The 12,912-nt window shown below is 42.6% G+C and overlaps 1 protein-coding gene across 3 annotated transcripts in view; it reads right to left on the reverse strand.

Annotated features, from left to right (window-relative positions):
* Positions 1 to 2,370: 2,370 nt before the first annotated feature.
* The window catches only part of st3gal8 (ST3 beta-galactoside alpha-2,3-sialyltransferase 8), a 47,283-nt gene continuing 36,741 nt past the window's right edge, over positions 2,371 to 12,912 (reverse strand). Inside the window, exons 1-7 of one of the 3 annotated variants that reach the window (XM_014165893.3) lie at positions 12,640 to 12,846; positions 11,551 to 12,450; positions 8,291 to 8,484; positions 7,576 to 7,755; positions 6,586 to 6,631; positions 6,020 to 6,139; positions 2,371 to 5,903 (exon numbers count right to left, since the gene is read on the reverse strand). In XM_014165893.3, coding sequence (XP_014021368.1) covers positions 5,733 to 5,903; positions 6,020 to 6,139; positions 6,586 to 6,631; positions 7,576 to 7,755; positions 8,291 to 8,484; positions 11,551 to 11,877 — 1,038 coding nt within the window. In that variant the 5' untranslated portion in view covers positions 11,878 to 12,450; positions 12,640 to 12,846 and the 3' untranslated portion in view covers positions 2,371 to 5,732. Of the gene's footprint in view, positions 5,904 to 6,019; positions 6,140 to 6,585; positions 6,632 to 7,575; positions 7,756 to 8,290; positions 8,485 to 11,550; positions 12,451 to 12,639; positions 12,851 to 12,912 lie in introns of those variants that run through there. The other 2 variants (XM_014165892.3, XM_082967343.1) reach the window with 2 other exon arrangements.

Genomic DNA, 12,912 nt, shown 5'->3' on the forward strand with positions numbered 1-12,912 from the left:
TGGTTGGAGGACTTCACAGTCCTCCACAGTCTGCACAGTGGTGCACAGCCGTACGACTTCACAGTGGTGCACAGGGCAGGGACACGCCACTCCAACGCCATGTCCCGTCGGCCCTGTACTGCAGACGGGTGCCACCACTGTGAGCGGAGAGAGGCCCATGAGAAAAAGCTGTGTGCAGAGGAGGGGGTCTGGGCCACAGTGTGTCAGTCAAGCTGGCCTGTCTGCTATCAGCTGCAGTCTGTCGACGTGGCTGAATCGGGGCAGCAGCAGGGACAGGACACAGACTTACAGTCAGTGCTACAGTGGGTAGAGGTGCTACTTAGACCACCGTGGGAAGAGGTGGCGGCACCGTGGCAGCGCTCTCACTCGCGACCAAAGAGTTGTGGTCAAGTTTGAGAGACTGCGGCTGGCTGATGGCCTGCTACATTGGGCATGGAAGGAGCCAGCTATGGGAGAGGAGAGGTGGCTGGTGGTGGTACCTAAAGCTCTGCGGGAGGCTGTGCTCCAGGGCACTCATGGGGGGGTGGGGACTAGACACTTTGGGGTCACAAAACCCTCCGCCGCCTCCGTCAGGGCTTTTACTGGGGCAGCACAAGAGGAATGTGTCCAGGCCGTTCTCATGCTCAGCTCCAACAGTTCCCAGTTAGGGCTCCCATGGAGAGGGTGGGAGTGAATGTGGTTGGACCGTTCCCCACCACACTACTTTGAGTCCTGTGTGTTTGCCACCATGTGTGAGAGGCTGGGTGTGCACAAGACCCGCACTACTTCTCTCTATCCTCAAAGTGATGGCCTTGTGGAGCGATTCAACAAAACGCTTGGACAACAGCTGGCCATCGTCTCTGCCAAACACCAGCGTGACTGGGACAAGTACCTGCCCATGGTCCTCATGGCATGCCGCTCCGCTGTCCAAGATTCCACCTCCTGCACGCCTGCCCTCCTCATGCTTGGGAGAGAAATCCGCACCCCTGCAGAGATGGCGTTTGATCGGCCCCTGGGTATAGATGGATATGCCCGGAGACTCCAGGACCGCCTGGAGACAGCCCACATCTTCGACAGAGAGCAGCTGGTGAATGCAGGTGTGAGGCAGAAGAGGAACTATGACATGTACATCTGGGGTAGGCACTTTGTGGCTGGGGAGCTGGTCAGAGAAAGGCAGATGCCTCAAGTTGGACAGCCACTTGGTGGGGCACTGCAGCGTCCTGGAGAGGTTAGGGGAGGTTGTGTACCGGTGCAGGTTCCTCCCAGGGGGAGAATGGTGGCACTGCACTGGGACAGGTTAGCCCCATACAGAGGGTCCTCTTTTCCCCAAACCCCAGGGACCCCACATTCCCCCCCCCCGGCAATGCATCCCCAAATCACTTTGACTTTGTTGTGGGGGGGCCGTGTAGCGACCCGCACAGACAGATTTGTGTTATGAGTTATGCTGTTCATTTGTTATTGTACTTACCAGTACTCAGTGTTCGCAGGGTCCGACATGCCAGTCAACCTGCTATCTGCCAAACACGTGAATGTCTGGAGTGTTCCGATTCGGGGCATCCTTGTGGTTGGTGGAGCGGCGGGGGGTTTGGAAGGGGGTGGAGCACCGCAAGTTTAAGACCATGCTTAGCCATTGTTCTCTCTCTTCACGTCTGGTCTTAACAAGAGATGTTTGATACTGTTTTCCTTGGTTTATTTGGCGTGGGCTACGGCCAACCACTAACCTGTGTTGAGATTAGTTAATAAACCGGGAATTTGTAAACGCAATCCTCTGTCCGGACATTTGTTCATTTATGATCTAGCCAGGTCATTACAATATAAATCTGTGTCTGGAATAAATCCATTCAGTAGTATCCAGACATGCATTAGGCTATTTATTGATAATTTGATAATTTCGTTGATAATTGAATAGGACTAAGTAAGTAAATTATGTGCATTTTCATCTGTTGGAGTCGTTTACCTTTGAACAATGTGTGTGAATCTGAAGGAACATAACGATGCTCTCTGACGGGTTGCCCGGTAATGTGCACTTGAGATCCACTCTATTGCGCCATTGAAATTTAAAGGCAATGTTCCTGTGTTCGCGTAGACCACATTCACGGTAAACGCTGCATATGTCGGCTCAATTGGAAATTACCTTAAATTTCAAAAGCGCTATAACACGGATCTTTAGCAGTACGGATTGAATCTAGCCCTTTCCTATTGGTTGTCACTCTTTGTTGCTGCTGGGAAATCATGCTGAAGAGGAAAGGTACAAACAAATAATGGTTGTTGCTAAGACACAGTTAATAATGCACAGATCCTACTGCCTTCATTGGAGAAATATACTTGGTGGTGGCCAGGAGTTTGACCCTTCAGAGCAAGAATGTTTCAGAATTAAAGGGAGGCGGTGTGTTGATTGGTAATTATGCTTTTATTAAACATGAACAAAAATAACACCACAGCTTGATTATAGTCAATCACACACACAAACAAAATCCAACCATATGTACTCACAAATTCAACTTTCTTTCACTCACATAACTGGTAAAATAATGGTAAAAATAAAATTAAAGATACACACATACATTTGGGATTTCAAATACAAATGCATTACAAATAAAAATGTTCAGGTATATTTTCACACTGGGTTACAAATGGTCAATGTGGACATTAAAATGTAAAGTATGAAAGTGCATTGAGCAATAAGGACGATAACTACTCAAAATAATACATAGTATGCTCATGTCACATTATAAGGTAAGATTTATTTAAAATCAGTGTGTTCAGTACTCCTATATTTCGATGTGTGTATGAATGTATGTTCCATGTCCAAGTCTTTGGGGTCACACCATGGTCCAAGAGTAATAATATTTTAAATAGAATGTACCACACTGTTTTTAAATGATTCATTTGTATTTTAGTATTTGTGTTTATTAAGGATCCTCATTTTATAATTACGAAAAATAACAAACCACTCATTTCCAGCCTTGAGTCCATCTCGGAAATAGATGTAACGGCAATCAACCACATACATAGCTATCTTTACATAATCTCAGGCATTTTATTTAGAAAATCAGTAGACAAATAATGAGATCACTTTGAACTGTGGTGTGGATTCACCCCACACACATGTGGATTTTGTACTCTCCCTGGGGTCCAGCAACATTAAGGCAGTTATGTATAACTTAAAATATTACATTACATTTCAAAACACTTTTCACAACACATTAAGTGTGTTCCCTCAGGCCAATACTCTACTACCACATTTCTACAATACAAGATCCATGTGTGCGTATGTGTAGAGTGCGAGGTGAATCAAGTTAAACTATGCTGGGTGAATCATGATAAACTGTTCGAGGTGTAGATTACATCTAACATTCCAGTGTTCGAACTTATAAACAACGCATGGAAATGATGCAGACAATCTATCTGCAATCCCCCCTAGGCTGAATGCATGTGACTCCATGCCAAAAAAATGGCAATGTTCTCTTTAGATATAATGCCACGAGCCGCTTGTGGATTTGACAGCTCAAGATTTGTATTCTTTGGAATACAACACGAGTGAAGTTTTCATAGTTTAAAGCGCATGTTATTAGATAAAATGAAGGTCAACCTAATACTGGGCAACATACTGTAAATGTGTAAATTTCTCTGGAATACAGAAACTGATTATGAAAGCTGTAAAATAATATGGTATAGATTGACTACTAATGGCAGCTCAAAACTGTCTCTACAAAGACATTAAACTGTAAAACTCCTTATTAAATCAAACCTTATTGTGACCACCATTGCAGTGAAAATGCTTGAATTAATTTGACTCAAACAGTGCCCTTTTATGTCCTCACAAAGAAGAAAAATATACGGAGATATGGTTTTTACACTCTCGCAAACGCATTTCTTAAACGTAAAAAACAGATGGAAACTAACGAGACTCTTCCTAGAGCTGGCCGCCAGGCCAAACTGAGCAATCAGGGGAGAAGGACCTTAGTCAGGGAGGTGACCAAGAACCTGATCGTCACTCTGACAGAGCTCTAGAGTTCCTCTGTGGAGATGGGAGAACCTTCCAGAAGCACAACCATCTCTGCAGCACTCCACCAATCAGGCCTTTATGGTAGAGTGGCCAGACAGAAGCCACTCCTCAGTAAAAGGCATATGACAGCCCACTTGGAGTTTGCCAAAAGGCACCTAAAGACTCTCAGACCATGAGAAACAATATTCTCTGGTCTGATGAAACCTAGATTGAAATATTTAGCCTAAATGCCAAGCATCACATCTGGAAGAAACCTGGCAATATCCCTACGGTGAAGCATGGTGGTGGCAGCATCATGCTGTGGGGATGTTTTTCAGTGGCAGGGACTGGGAGACTAGTCAAGATCAAGGCAAAGATGAACAGTGCAAAGTACAGAGAGATCCTTGATGAAAACCTGCTCCAGAGAGCCCAGGACCTCAGACTGGGGCAAAAGTTCATCTTCCAACAGGACAAGGACCCTAAGCACGCAGCCAAGACAATGCAAGAGTGGCTTTGAGACAAGTCTCTGAATGTCCTTGAGTGGCCCCGCCAGAGCCTGGACTTGCTCCTCAGTAAAAGGCATATGACAGCCCACTTGGAATTTGTCAAAAGGCACCTAGTGACTCCCAGACCATGAGAAACAAGATTCTCTGGTATGATGAAACCAAGATTGAGCTCTTTGGCCTGAATGCCAAGCGTCACATCTGGAGGAAACTTGGCACCATTCCTACAGGGAAGCATGCTGTGGGGATGTTTTTTAGTGGCAGGGACTGGGAGAGTAGTCAGGATCAAGGTAAAGATGAACGGAGCAAAGTTCAGAGAGATCCTTGATGAAAACATGCTCCAGAGCACTCAGAACCTCAGACTGGGGTGAAAACGACCCTAAGCACACAGCCAAGAAGATGCAGGAGTGGCTTCAGGACAAGTCTCTAAATGTCCTTAAGTGGTCCAGCCAGAGGCCGGACTTGATCCCGATCGAACATCTCTAGATAGACCATAAAATAGCTGTGCAGCAACGCTCCCCATTCAACCTGACAGAGCTTGAGAGGATCTGCAGAGAAGAATGGGAGAAACTCCGCAAATATAGGTGTGCCAAGTTTGTAGCGTCATACCCAAGAATAATCAATGCTGTAATCGCTGCCAAAGGTGCTTCAACAAAATACTGAGTAAAGGGTCTGAATACTTATGTAAATGTAAAATGTCAGTTTGAATTTTTTTATAAATTTGCAAAAATGTCTAAACCTGTTTTTGCTTTGTCATGATGGGGTATTGTGTGTATATTGATGAGGATTTTTTTTTAAATACATTTTTGAATAAGGTGGTAACAAAATGTGGAAAAAGTTAAGGGGTCTGAATACTTTCCGAAGGCACTGTAAGTATTCACACCAAATTGAGCTCAGGTGCATCCAATTTCTTTTGATCATCCTTGAGATGTCAGTACAACTTGATTGAAGTCAACCTGTGGCCAGTTCAGGATTTAGAAAGAAACACATCTGTCTATTTAAGACCCCACAACTGTCTGTAGATCTCTGAGGCTGTAACACAACAAAATGTGTAATAAGTCAAGGGGTATGAATACTTTCTAAAGGCAATGTACATGATTCAAGTTTTTGTTGTGGTTTGAGGACTCCCGTTTGTGGTTTTGGTTGTTTGTGTTGCTCATAGGCACTAGTTACAGAGAGCAGGGCACATATTTGACTGTCTCTGACCACCAGACCACTACAGTCTAAAGGCTTCATCCTGTACACACCACCCCTGCTCATTCTCATCTCCTGTGCAGCTTAATTTTGCCCTCTGTGTCAAGCTTTTGGATAACCTCCGTCTCAAAATCAGCATGGTGGACTCCGGTTTTCCTAAATGCGCCGCCGTACTTGTTTTCCTCCCAGTAGTGGTGCCAGTTCCCATGTTGATCGGCTCCATAGCCAAATACCGACACCTGTAGAAGGACAGAAATGTTTAGCGTTAGCATTACTAGTGTTATTAGCATTCTGTTTACTTTCAACCAGGCTTCTCATTCTAAAGATAAGGCTCTTGATGTCAAAGGATACTCACCTCATCGCAGATGTGCAGTGCAAATATTATGGCCAGCATGCCCGTGGATGGGTATCTGCCATGGCGCTCTGTCCACCGGTCGTGGGTGTACTTAAAGAATGCTGGATTCATCACCATTACCTGCAAACGAGAGGGTGATTAGCTGTAACGCAACACACAAAAAGCATTAATAATTAAGGGTTTTCATCCAACATGACAATAAAAAATGTAAACATTTAAAATAAACTTGTTTTTTTTCAGCTTTTTCTTCTGTTACATGTACATTCTACACACATTTTACATAAATGGCATTTTTATTTAATTTTTCACAGTAATTGCATTGCAAAAATCTAGTTATTTGATATTTTGATATACATAACATTTCTGTAGATAGATAGTAATGTTACATTATAAATCGTGTTTTCAGAATTTTGTATAATTTAAATTGAATAACGCTAAGTTTTGAATCAAGTGTTGTTTTGCATATCAGTTCATAAACCATGTGCACATCACAAACTCTTTCCAAATATTTTGCAACCTGTATGGCGCCGCAGTCAACATTTTGTCAAGCAAATGACAAGACTTACCTTATCCTTGTCAGCCTGTACTCGATCTTTCACCCTCATGTATGTCCTGAAGAAACATGAAAGAAAAACAACAATAAGATAGTTTTATTTTATTTTACCTTTATTTAACCAGGTGGGTCAGTTGAGAACCAGTTCTCATTTACAATGACAAACATGTGTCACAATAAAAACGGAACAGTAAAAATGGACACATCAAAGACAACTGTCTCATACCTCATTTGCACATACTGTATATATACTTTTTCTACTGTATTATTGACTGTATGTTTTTTTTATTCCATGTGTAACTCTGTGTTGTTGTATGTGTCGAACTGCTTTGCTTTATCTTGGCCAGGTCGCAGTTGTAAATGAGAACTTGTTCTCAACTAGCCTACCTGGTTAAATAAAGGTGAAATAAAATTTAAAAAACAGACTAGGGCCTAGATTCAATCAGATCAAGTGTTAACCGGCGATAGCCTTCACCTACATACTGTAGCAGAGGTGTGACTATGTTGGAGCTGTCAAATCGGTGAGCAGCTGGTCTTGATCATTGTCACGAAGCCACATCCATCCCACTCACGTTAGAAGTTCAGAACGAGAAACTGTAGTCTATTTAGAAATAATGGCACTTAAAAAGAAAATCATTAAACTAAATAATGAGGATTTATATCAGCCTAGTCGAGGTGTAGATTACATCTCACATTCCAGTGATCGAACTTGTCAACAAGACTGCATGGGATTTCTCTTAATGCGACTCAGTGCAGCCAAAGGCAATGTCAGCTTTGTGGATATGACAGTTCAGACACCGCTATGTGGATGTCGGCTTAAGCGGGTCTGATTGAATAGAGCCCTAGGACAAGATCAAGGTCAACAATGTCAACAATTAACTATGCTATCTGTTTTAGTCAGTCGGACGCATACCATGCAGTAGTCAGTTGATTGCACAAATACCGCTACTGCATGTTGAGGAGTGACAATAAAAAGCTTGTAATTGGCATAGAGTGGACCTACGTTTTGATTTCTCCCGTCGACAGGGCGCTGGCTACCCACTGTAGATCGCGGAGTTTGAAGGGCAGCAGGACAAGGTGGACCCCAGGGCCAATGTCCACTGCACTCTCAGGGTACATGAAGTGGTGTGTCGTTCTGTTGCCCACGTCCGCCTCGAACCCTAATGTGGTGGCTTTATTCATTCTTGACAGCAAAGTGAGAACATTGCTTCAGTTCACAGGCATGTCATGTATGTCGTGCGAGATAACAATCAGACACTGTATTAGATTTAACATGGTAACCCATGGTAACCCTGCAGCTACTGTGCTGTAGTGTACTGTATTCATTCCTTCCAGACAGTCAGTCAACCACCTGACTTAACCAATAGTTAACTAATTATGGTGTTGATTGAGCTCATGTGGTATGCCTCTGGTTTCAGGAGATGAGGTAATTGGGTCAGGTGGTTTGTTGCGTGTCTGGAACTGAAGCCTGGTCACTGCGGTTCATCAGGCTCACTATTGCCTAATCCTGCCAATGTGAATAGCGGTGGGTTGTTTGGATCATGGCAGTGATGGGGTTGTGTAATGCCTGCTCTCGCTTTTTAGACTATGTTGGTGTTGTGTGTGATAAGCATGATTCTTTGGATTTTCTATTGCGGTTGTTATGTCTGTTAATGGTTGTTTTGAATGTTTGATTGTTTGTGTTGTCTGCGTTGGGTCATGTTTTCTCTGGGCCATACCTTATGACACTGTTATGGGAGTCTATCAAGGAGCCATATTGAGAGCCCAGCAGGTTTCCTGAGTTCCCCACCACTGCACACTTCCTGCATTGAGCTTGTTTGGGTTGGACATCCCTGGCGGGGGGAGCGATGACCTGGAACATCTTCTGGATCACCTCGTATATCGTACGCTCATCGGTGGACCGCTGCAAAGCCTGACGGGAATGTTCAAAACTCACTTTAGATGTGGAACAACAATATTTCACAGGAATAATGCCTGTGCTCATCTTTGGCTACCAACAAACAAAAACAGCGCAATATACAAGGGTCCTTTTAACATTCAGTACTCAGGAAATCACCAGCCTAAATAGATTCTAATTTTGGCAGCTCCAGAGGGAGGCCTTGTGTTAAATGTGCCCCTTCATAACCAGCCAGCCTCTTTGTGGCAATTTTATTAACAATGTTGGCATTCTTAGCAGACCAACTATGGCAACACGTGTGTGTGTGTGTGTGTGTGTGTGTGTGTGTGTGTGTGTGTGTGTGTGTGTGTGTGTGTGTGTGTGTGTGTGTGTGTGTGTGTGTGTGTGTGTCCTGACAACTGCATTTCAGTACCACGCTGGCAAGCTTATCTTAGCCCACTTACAGTGTTTCTTTCGAAACCTCAAAAGCCTTTAATTACGATAAATTAAAATGTATTGAAACACATGCTCAGACTGGAGAAAGGCTAACTGAGGCCGAATTGTCCTTCAGGGAACTTCTTATGGAAAGTAATCACCCTGACAATTACAGTGCAAGGAATACACCGCGGTAGGTTTAAATGACATTTGACTTCAAACTTTTATGATTTTTGCAGTGTGCTTTAGAGACAAGAGTAGGACCACTTAGGGCTCCATTCAATCCAAATCACGGAAGTTCAGCATTACAGTGTGATTGAAATTTAAAATTCAGCATTAGCGGAGACTGCATTCACGGTAAATGCTGCATATGTCGACTCGATTGGAAGTTGCCATTGAATTACTAACGCTTCAGCAATAAAGATTAAATAGAGCCCTAAATTCCTCATGAATAAAATGATAATTGGCGAGTATATCTGTGAATACACACATTACAGATCCATATACAGTGCCTAGTGAAAGTCTACACACCCCTTGCATGGTCTTTATATTTTGCTGCCTTAAAACTACATCTAAAAAGGGATTACATTTTAGATTTTTTCCTACAGATCTACACAACCTACTCCACATTTTCAAGTACTTGGTGGAAGCACTATTTTCAGCTATTACTGCTGTGAATAATTTGAAATAATATCCAACCAACTTTGCACAACTCTTAGAGCAGAGAGTATATACTTTTTCCACATTTTGTTGTGTTACAGCCTGAATTTAAAATGGATTAAATTGAGATTTTGTGTCACTGGCTTACAGACAATACCCCATAATGTCAAAGTGTAATTATGTTTTAGACATCTTTACAAATTAATAATACAAATGAAAAGCTAAAATGTCTTGAGCCAATACATATTCAACCCCTTTCTTATGGCAAGCCTAAATAAGTTCAGGAGTAAACATTAGCTTAACAAGTCACAAACTAAGTCACATGGACTCACTCTGTGTGCATTAATAGTGTTTAACATGATTTTTGATTGACTACCTCATATCTGTACCCCACAATCGAGCAGTGAATTTCAAACACAAAGACCAGGGAGGTTTTCCAATGCTTTGCAAAGAAGGGCACCTATTGGTAGATGGGTAAAAATAATTTAAAAAGCAGACATTGAATATCCCTTTGAGCATGGTGAAGTTATTAATTACACTTTGGATGGTGTATCAATACACGCAGTCACTACAAAGACACAGGCATCTAACTCAGTAGCAAGAGGAAGGAAACCGCTCAGGGGTTTCACCATGAGGCCAATGGTGACATTAAAACTGTTACAGAGTTTAATGGTTGTGATAGGAGAAAACTGAGGATAGATCAATAACATTGTTACACCACAACACTAACCTAAATGACAGTGAAAAGAATGACGCCTGTATAGAATAGAAATATTCCAAAACATGTGTCCTGTTTGCAATAAAGCACTAAAGTAAAACTGCAAAAAATGTGGCAAAGAAACTAACTTTATATTGTGAATACAAAGCATTATGTTGGGGCAAGTCCAACACAAGACATTACTGAGTACCACTCTTCATATTTTCAAACATGGTGGTGGCTACATAATGTTATGGGTATGCTTGTTATCAGCAAGGAATAGGGAGTTTTTTTAGGATAAAAATAAACAGAATAGAGCTAAGCACAGGCAAAATCCTAGAAGAAACCTGGTTCAGCTTGCTTTCCAACAGACACTGGGAGACACATTCACATTTCGGCAGGACAATAACCCAAAACACAAGGTCAATTATACACTGGAGTTGCTTAGTGGTTAGAGTGTTGGACTAGTAACCGAAAGGTTGCACGATCAAATCCCCGAGCTGACAAGGTGCAAATCTGTCGTTCTGCCCCTGAACAAGGCAGTTAACCCATTGTTCCTAGGCCGTCATTGAAAATAAGAATTTGTTCTTAACTGACTTGCCTAGTTAAATAAATAAATAAAAATACCAAGACGACATTGAATGTTCCTGAGTGGCATAGCTACAGTTTTGACATAAGTCAGCTTGAAAATCTATGGAAAGGCTTGAAAATGGCTGTTTAGCGATGATCAACAACCAACTTCATGAATAATGTGCAAATATTGTACAATCTTGGTATGCAAAGCTCTTAGACTTAGACTCACAGCTGTAATCACAGCCAAAGGTGATTCTAACATGTATTGACTCAAGGGTGTGAACATTTATGTAAATTACATAATTGCTAAAAGTTCTAAAAACATGTTTTCCCTTTGATAACATTTTAAGGCATGAAATGTCGACTGTGCAAGGGGTTTGTAGACTTTCACTAGGCACTGTACCTTGATTTATTTTCAAATGACTTATTATTGAACGATAGTGAACAGGATATATAGTTATACAATGTAATACTACATTATTACTATTATTACTAAGTAGAAATGTATTACATTGTATTGATGTACTTCTAATAATGTACAGACATATTATTTGGGAAAGTGTCAGAGATTTCTTTCTGTAATTTTTGTTACAATATACAGAATTTTTGCTATATGGTCCTACACCTTTAAACATGGTCCTACACCTGTAGGACCATGTTTAACAATAAACTGACAGTATTTGGCCACATACATGGTCACAGTCTTTGGCCCCTGTCATCAATAGTAATGGTCTTACCAGCCACCACTTCAGGGCCAGGGGGTCCATGTTGTTGTCTCTGTCTGTGAGGAAAGGCTGCTGCTGGGGGTCATAGTGCTGAGCGAACCACGCAGAAACCTTCATGTCCGCTATGCAGGACGAGCACTCACATATCCTGTCTGGACTGGGCACCGTGGCACTGGGTGTTGCCCATATTCGGTTAACAGCGGGCCCTGGCACAGTCCTGGAGGTGGCATGGGTCTCCATCAAAGTCATAGACAGGATGTTGTTCTTCTGAATGGTGATCATGACAAAGAGAATCCCACCAAACAGAGAAAACAAGCACAACTTCCTCTTGAAGAGCATGACTGGACGTTATGAGGTAGGTAGAGTGGTGTACAGTCAGTGCCCTGGGGAAAAGGCAGTCCAGTGATAGGCGTCGGCACCAGGAGTTTAAGTGGTGGAACCCAACTTAGGCAGTCCAGTGTTATTGTCTTGGCTTATATCCTTAGTGATTCTGGATTCAAAGGTAAGAACCAGAAACATTCAGCAAATACTTTCTGATGTTCTATCTCCCTGCTGCTCCAGCCAGAGAGATGGCACACTTCTTAAAATCACAGGTAACACAAACATGCAGAAGAATTGGTTGATACCGGAGTTTATAAAGGAAAGAGGGTGTTAGCTGGATTGTGACCCTGGCCTGATGTGTCCTATTTGATCGAGGAGAATAAGTCCCATGAAACAATTCGACCCAAAAATGTTGTCTGCCGCTTACGAGGGAGACTGCCTTGCTCTGCTCAAGGCAATCGGTGAGGAAATGTAGAAGAGGAAGGAAAACATATAGCTTTCGGTTTCCAAATTCCCTGCCCAAGCCTAAAGAAGGCCTCGCGTTGGTAAAACCTCCATGTTTCTCTCCAGAGCTCCGGTCTGAATGCGCTGCTAGAAGACACAAACACACAGAGATATCAGCATCAATGCAACGATTCCGAAAACAAAATCAACATCAACCAAGCTGCTTACGTAACAAATAGGAGATGGGGAGAGAAATCAATACTCCAAGAGCCACATACTGAACAGTCAACGGCAGCTTTTGATAAACTGCCCATCAATGTAGGGCTAAATACATACCGTATCTTGAAAACATCCATCAAAATGATACTGTGTGGATGGCCATCTGGTATTTCCAGTATTTGCACTGAATATATGCGCTCAGTACTAACTCCACTTCTTATCAGCATGATCAATAACAAAGCTTGCACAAATGTAACAGAGTCACCCTATTGGCTGTGAACCTTCTGTTGTTAGCACCCCTCTTCCTGTGCACAGAAAGAGGAAATCCAGCAGAACTGTTAACGTGCAGACTTTTTTCTTCACCTTGAGTTCTCAGAGCACAACACTCCC

Source organism: Salmo salar, chromosome 22, assembly GCF_965601325.2.
Source record: "Salmo salar chromosome 22, fSalSal1, whole genome shotgun sequence".
In the NCBI taxonomy this organism is placed as follows: domain Eukaryota; kingdom Metazoa; phylum Chordata; class Actinopteri; order Salmoniformes; family Salmonidae; genus Salmo; species Salmo salar.